General features: G+C 51.6%; 1 protein-coding gene across 1 annotated transcript in view; it reads right to left on the reverse strand.

Annotated features, from left to right (window-relative positions):
- Positions 1-7,833, reverse strand: part of PKM (pyruvate kinase M1/2) — a 35,533-nt gene that overhangs the window by 1,719 nt on the left and 25,981 nt on the right. The window contains exons 6-10 of the mRNA XM_023510072.1: positions 7,743-7,833; positions 6,005-6,155; positions 5,644-5,796; positions 2,423-2,589; positions 3-183 (exon numbers count right to left, since the gene is read on the reverse strand). The exon at positions 7,743-7,833 is cut by the window's right edge and continues 207 nt beyond it. Of these exons, the coding sequence (XP_023365840.1) occupies positions 3-183; positions 2,423-2,589; positions 5,644-5,796; positions 6,005-6,155; positions 7,743-7,833 (743 nt within the window). The remainder of the gene's footprint in view (positions 1-2; positions 184-2,422; positions 2,590-5,643; positions 5,797-6,004; positions 6,156-7,742) is intronic.

A 7,833-nucleotide genomic window follows, 5' to 3' on the forward strand; every position in this document is an offset into this window, starting at 1 on the left:
CCAACATTCATGGCCAAGTTCACCCGGAGGTCCACATCCTCAGCCCAGGCTTCTTGGACTGGGTCCTTGCATAAGACTGGGAATATGCCACGGTACAGGTGGGCCTGGCGAGCTGTCTGGGGATTCCGTGTCACAGCAATGATGGGGGCACGTGGGCGGTATCTGGCCACCTGGTGAGCTGACCTGAGATGGAATGGGGACAAACAGAAGAGACCATTAGAGAGGGCCCCAGGTGTCTCTCAGGGCCTTCAGCAATTGCTCCCCTCTAATCCACTCACTATGCCTGTGTGAAGGCTCTTCCAAGGCTGGGGGAGCCCCTTATCCTGTACCCTCTACAGCACACTATGCTATCATTTGCCCTCTACCCCTTCCCACAGGCCTGAGCCCCAGGATCATCCTGACCTGGCATGGTCAGTCTCACCCACTTACCCCACATGGCCTACACCCTGAACTCTGGCACAGAAAGGCAGCCCTGGCCCCGCCTCACCAGCACCCATTCCTCTGCTGCTGGTGATATCTACAAACCAAGCAGCATGCAGACAGCACCTGACTCTTGACATCTGCAGAGGACAGTATCAGAGCTGACCAGCCTCTTGAGAGTCAAAACTAGGCTTCTCTACTATTATGCCCTTTTCCCCACCCAACGTGGGGCTCCTTGGTCCCTGAAACAGGCCCAACACTGAGCTCTAGAGCCCCAGAGTCAAACCTGAGTGTCTACCCAAGTGAGGCCTGGCAATCTAGATGCTACTCAGGAGGTGAGAATGGGAGATAGGAGTGGTAGCGCAGGCGTGGCTCTGCCTGTCAAGTTTCCTCAGGAAGGGAGGAGACCCTCTGAAGCCCCTCTGCCAGGTGTTTCCTTAAACACTGACAATGAAAATTTATAGTTGCAGATGTGTCTCAAGAGTTAGGGAAGGGCCTGCAGAAGGAACTGGGCCCCAGAAGGTAAGCCATGAGGACATTCAACAGGTGTCAGGGAAACTTAAGACACACCACAGCAGAGAACCCCCTGCACTTTAGGCTTGGCCTCCATACAAGGCCTTCAGAGGGAAGCAGTTGCTGAAGTCAGGACTACTGGAGTGAAATCCCAGACTAGAGCTAAAAATAGCCAAATAGCCATGCTTGGACCTTTTTACAAAGGTCAACCCTTTTGGTTGGAGATGTTTAGCCAAGAATGGCAGGCTAGAGCCTTCTCAGGAAGGCTCTGCAGAGCTGTGTCCTGGCTCTCAGGGCAGCCCACCCGCTGCTCTGCTCCACCACCCTCCTCCCTTCCATGAGACCCTCTCCACTCTGTGAGCAGGGCTGAGGAACACACTCCCAGGCTAGAAGATAGATGCTGACTCCATGTTCCCAAGTTTGAGGCCAAGGATAGGCCACCAGGCCAGTCTTCAACAGAGGTGCCCTGGCCCCAGGGAATGCTAGGAAGATAGCACAGTGACCTTTCTGGGCTGAAACTCGCTTGTCTTTAGGGCTCAAAGATCGATGAGAACCAGTGCAACCAAATGGGGGTACAGTGAAACTGCATTTTGCTATTTTAGAGGACCAGCTTTTACACATCAACCATCCATAGTCACCCTGTCCATCATTATGTAGCAAGTCTCTAGTGTGAACCGGCTTTTGATTCAAGGAGTGCTCCTTGCAGTCCTTCAGTCCCATGCTGGGATGCTGTGTACTCCCAGATCCTGGCCCTGTGGCACAGGAAGGCTCCTTCCCTGTAGGGTCCGGGTGGCAGGCAGAGGGGTCTTACCTCGGCTCGGCAGCACCTGAGCACTGTGCAATGAATGCACTGCTTCCCAGGACCCCCAGGGAGAGGTGCCACCAAGCAGGGCCTCCCCAGAGAGCCTCTGCCGCCTCCTACCTGCCAGACTTGGTGAGGACGATTATGGCCCCACTGCAGCACTTGAAGGAGGCCTCCACGGCGCCTACGGCAGCAGCTTCTGTGGGGTCGCTGGTAATGGGCGCCAGGCGGCGGAGTTCCTCAAATAATTGCAAGTGGTAGATGGCGGCCTCTGCCTCACGGGCAATCTAGGGGAGCAACATGCATCCAGAGGGACGAGAGGGGGACAGAGCTTCGTCAGAGCTTTGTCACAGAGGGAGAGGAGGGGAAGAGTCACATGAACAGCTGGTGAGGAACATGTCCCTGGGGATAGAGGCCAAGAGAAGCCCAGTCCCTAGAGATGCTGAGCTAAGCCCAGATCAAGACACCACAAGGACCAGTCCCTCACCAGCAGACTGTGACATCACTGTGCCTTTTGAGCCACGGGACCCTCTGGTCCTGCCCTGTCATGACCTCCCTAGCCATCTGCCTGTGATGAGAAGAGCCGGGCCCCAGCCCAGGTGTAGGGCTGGCTGTGGCCATCTTTCCCTAGAGCAGCAGGAGCAAGAGGCTGGTTACCTACAGTATTACCTGCTCTCAGGGCCCTACCTGCCAGACTCCGTCAGAACTATCAAAGCTGCCGCTAAACACTTATAAGAAGCCTGCACGCTGCCCATGGCCATGGCTTCCATGAGGTCTGTGGAGTGACTGGAAGTGCGCACAAGTTCTTCAAACAGCTTGCGGTGGAACATGGCTGCCTCAGCCTCACGAGCTATCTGTAAGGTTCAGGAGAAGGAAAGGCAAGGAAGAGGGAAGGAGGAGGAAAAACAACAGAGACAACACATGGGAAGACAGAATGCGGAATTAATCAGAGAGGAGGTACTTTTAGGTTAATTGGCTACATCTGTCCTTGAGGCAGATGCAGAGGTCAGGTGATAGAAGGCCAAATGCCCAGGAGTGGTGAAGAGTTTTGTGCCTCCACTGCCGTTACTTCCACTCCAATATGGGGGGGACAGTGGTTCTTCTATTCTGAAAGGATTTTTTTAAAAATATGGAGCAGAGGAAGCCAATATTCGAGCTCTAACACCTTGGCATGTGAACACGCCCAGGCTGGGCCCACACCACTCCCTGGTTTAGGACTTGACCACGCTGCCTCATGACACAGCTTACAGGAAGGGACAGGCCCTCCCTCCTCACATGGCTGCCTGGCTCCCCATAGGGCCTCCTGCTCAGCTTCCATGTGTATAGAGTGAGCACTAGAATGGCTTCAGGCCCAGGATGCTCTGAGGCTTTTCCGATGATCTGCCATGGAAATGCTGGAAAGCTGGGTTCAAAGCTAAGGCTATGCAGCATAATTGAATTTTAAGCAGGAGAATGGAAAACTCTGGCTAACTTATGAGGGCACACTGAACAGCCATGTGAAGAGACAGATGCCTGTGGAAGCATGCAGATACATTTAATAAAACATTTGATTAAAATCTAATTATTAAAACAGTATTGAGAAAATCACTGAGTTATTTACAGATTACCTACTCAGATAAGACCAAGCACCAGAAAGAAAATTTTATAGATGATTATAATGCAATCATCAGCATCTTAGCGAACCATGTCAAAGAATCTCTTTGACAGTATTAAGCAGATGTGTGGCAGGTTAAAGATGTTTTTTCTGTAACATGCATGCAGCCCAAAAGACAGGGGACAGCAGTAGGAGACAGAACTATATCTGGGACTGCTCTTAGTTAAGGGTCTTTAACTACATTAGTTAGACAAAGGAGAAGGCAGGGAACAGTCAAGAGGAGAAGCCATAGGCCAGTGTGAACTGGTGACACAGAAGGGACAGGCCTGAGCCACCTAGAGGGGCAGCTAGGGCCTGGCTGAGAACCTCTAACTTATCTTCTGAGCAGCACCATGCAATCCAAGCCTTGAAGCTCTGTCTGTTCTTAGGAAAGACTGGCGCATACAGGAAATGACGTGGATTTCAGAACCCAGAGCCTGAATCTTAGTCTCTGACCCCACTACAGGCCCCAGGTGCAGACCTGCCCTCATCTCCTGCTAGACAGAGCATGATATTGCAAAACTGAAGACCAGCTCTGGAGTCAGCAGACCTGGATTCAAACCCAAGCTTCACTGGCATGTAACCCTCATCTACAAATTGAGGTAAAGAGAGTTAAAGATGACATCAGTGTACATAGGGACTTATCAGACACTTAAAATAATAGCAGTAAATATTTAATGCCAAGGCTATAATTAAATGTATCTTATCTAATCCATTTTACAGATGGGGTCTTGGGAGGTCAAGCAACTTGACCCAAGATAGTATTATTAAAGTCCTCACATTCTATGCAGTTTCATGTGGTCAGCCCCCCTCCCACCGCTGAGGGGGTCACACAACTAAGCAAGGGAATTAGAGAGACGGGAGAAACCAATAAAGGCAGCTACTCTAGAGGTGACTGACTGCTTCAAGGTACACCGTTGTCTCCTGGGAGAGAGAAAGCACTTTCCTGCCAAGGGGCAGCAGTGTGAAAAGGTGCCAAGAGTACCTGAACATCGGCACAGTAACCATGTCATACAACCTGGTGATGTGACAGGCTGCCTCAGACTACAGAAATGTTCCCAGAAAAGAGACTGGTCTCTACAGACTTCAATATGGGGAAATCCAGCAAGAATACAGACAAGAGCCCAGAAGACAACTTTGGCCAAATAGGAACTGAGTTCGCCACTGAAAAAGTGTTTGCTGTAAATGACACATCTTCTCTGGAAACTAAACTCTCTAATAGGATACATAAATGGAAAGAAAGATACCAATCTAGAACAGAGGTTTTGTGGGGATTGTTTTAAATTTAGAGCCTTTGTGAGGGCTAGAGTCACACACGAGGCAGGAGGGCCATGACTGGGCTAGAACAGGAATAAGAAGGCTGAAGGAAAAACCATCTCAGGATAAGGGCAAGTTTTCTGAGCTATACAATACACAGACTGACCAGGACTATTGGCAAAAACTAATTCACAGCATTCATTCTATCCGGCCTAAGTAACCCTGGTAACTGGTCCCTAAATTAAGCTCTAGAGCAGAAACAGGGCAGCAGACCTGAGCTGTCAACCCTGAGGAGCGGCCAGACAGCAGGCCATGGCTGAGGCGGAGGAGACTGAAGAACTAGCTCCTAGGGGAGAAAGACAAGAAAGGGCCTCTATGATTCCTCTGGATGCTCAGTCAAAGGCCCAGCAGGGTCAGCTCCCCTCTGCCTGTCTCTGTTGGTGGCCCTGCCACCACTCACCCACATTTTGGTCTAGGGTGAGTGCAGCAGCTGCACCCAGTGGCACAGCAAAGTGGGTCCCGCTGCAGGCTCCATGCAAGGCCAGTTCCTGGTCAGCTCAGCGCAGGCAGCAGCCTCCAGAGCAGGTGCACACAGCCCTCACGAGGGGAGCACCTGTCTGTGGGACATGTGGGGAATTGAACTGGAAGCCAAAAAGGGCAGCTCGGAACAGAAGCCTTTGGCCTTTTTCAGAATGGGGCAGAGGTGCTGAGAACCTCTGTCCAGAGGAATAGGTAAAAGGCATCCTTTGCACTTACACCAAAGGAAAGACTCATAACCTTGAAGCCAGACGTGAACTGTGCCATGTGTGATGAAGGCAGATGCCTCCAGAGCAGAAAGAAATAGGAGGAGTGTGGGCAGGGAAGGCAGAACGGGAAAAAAAGAGACATCTCACTCCCACACACCTCACTCTTGCTGCTCTAACTTGGGAGATAACAAAAGACTGTGGGTAGAAATTCCATCCAATCTCAGCCCCAGTCTGAATCCCAGGGATCAAGGCAGATCCCCCCAAGAACTCACCAGGTGCTGCATGCGAACAGCTTCCAGAGGGTAGTCCCCTTTGGCTGTTTCTCCAGACAGCATGATGCAGTCGGCTCCATCCAGGACGGCATTGGCCACATCACTGCCCTCTGCCCGGGTGGGGCGGGGCTTCTTGATCATGCTCTCCAGCATCTGAGAGGGAACACAGCATTATTGAGACGTGACCTGGGCTCTTCAGCACAAGCTGATGCTCTGGGGGTGGGGCTGGGGGTGGGGCATGGGGGGAAGGGTTGTGCTTGTGTGTAACATGGGCCAGGGTCCACGGGCAAGGATTAGGCATCCTCCCGAGCTTTCCCATGCAAGCATGAGTGTACACAAGAAAACACGAAGGGGCACATGCCTGCGTGGCACAGATGACAGGCTTCCCAGCTCGGTTGCACCGCCCAATCATCATCTTCTGAGCAAGGAAGACCTTCTCTGCAGGAATCTCAATGCCTAGGTCACCACGAGCCACCATGATACCATCACTGGCCTCCAGGATCTCATCAAACCTGACGGGGAAGGTGGAGAAGAGACAAAAGTTACACAGAATAAGTACAGTGATGAATAGGGAGTTTCCCCGGGATTTCCTGACTTCGATGTCCTTACACCAGCACAGCCATCCATGACATCACCAGGGGAGTGTGGCAGGATATTCCAGCTACCTTAACTCCCCAGAGTGGGCCAACAAGTCTGCCTTTTTCCAACACCAGTGTGGATGCTTCACTGAGGGGAAGATAGGGGAAGAGCAAAGCCTCCTTTAAAGCCCTACGGGCTCGTTTCCTCTCCTTCTACATCCTATAAGGTTTCTCTAAGGTGTCTCTCTATAATCTCCATGCCCCAGCAGCACTTCCAAGGAAGAGAGGGAACCTGAGCCTGCTGATCGCTTCCAACACAAAGATCCACGTGGCCTCACCTAGTCAAGGACACCTGAGGGTTGTCCCTTGAGGTGGCCCACTCAGACTTGTTGACGGCAACAGAGAATGTGGCTTTACCTGACCCGGGGTGCCAAGGTAAGCTAGCACTCATGGATTAGCAGGACAGCACAAGAGAACTCCAAATTGTGTGGGCCAAAAACATCTATACAAAGCTAAGGACAGTAAGGACAGTGGGTACACAGGACTGCTCCCTCACCTTCCCCAAGCATACTGCTAACCTATAGCAGTACTCAGTTGTTCTCCTAGTAGGGGGGACAAAGGAGGAACAGATGCCACTGAGGTGACCAGACTCATCTGGCTCTACCTCAGGAGTGCCAGGGTGAGGGGGCAGCTGAGTGGGGGCAACCTGAACCTGGAAAGGAGAGGAATGGGGAAGCTGAAAGAACCCTACCAGAGTTAGCCTGAGCATGGACTGAGCCAGCTGCTTTGTACATTGAGACCAGGAGGCCACAGGCTTTGGCACAGACACCAAGCCCTGAGCTTCCATATGGCTCCCCAGTGAGAATCAAAAAGAACCCTTTCCTCAGTGCCTGTAGCTCAGTGGCTAGGGCACCAGCCACATACACCAGAGCTGGTGGGTTTGAACCCAGCTCGGGCCTGCCAAACAACAACTACAACAACAACAACAACAACAAAAGCCAGGCATTGTAGCAGGCGCCTGTAATCCCAGCTACTTGTGAGGCTGAGACAAAAGAATTGCTTAAGTCCAAGAATTTGAGGTTGCTGTGAGCTGTGACACCACAGCACTCTACTGAGGGTAACATAGTGAGACTCTATCTCAAAAGGTGGAACATTCTAGCGAACTACTTCCTCCCCATTCCAGCAAACAACCACCAATACTCTTGATCAGGGGCAGAGCATCATAGCCCTGATCCTGTCAGCACTGACACTGTCCTCTCCAATGCTGGTCCCTCAAGCTTAGCAAACAAGACCAGCTGCCCATTATCTTGGTCACCTGGGAAGGCTTTTCTTGTTTTTGTTTTTTAAATATCATGCCTTCTGCTCCACTAAGATACTGTGAATCTGTGGGTCTAGAACAGGCTTGGGAGTCTGCATGCAGATGGGCAGACACCAGGTTTAGGAATCAGATGCTCCCAGGTAACATCTTGCCCTGGAGAGTGCTGTGCGGGACCCTGGGCAGGGATGATGGTTTGGACTCACCTCCGAACTCCCTCATGATTCTCGATTTTGCTGATTATCTTGATGTTCTTTCCTTTCTCTCCTAGGACCTTCCTGACTTCATGGACATCAG

The sequence above is a fragment of the Otolemur garnettii genome, unplaced genomic scaffold (assembly GCF_000181295.1).
Source record: "Otolemur garnettii isolate 467f Iridium unplaced genomic scaffold, OtoGar3 scaffold00011, whole genome shotgun sequence".
Taxonomy (NCBI): domain Eukaryota; kingdom Metazoa; phylum Chordata; class Mammalia; order Primates; family Galagidae; genus Otolemur; species Otolemur garnettii.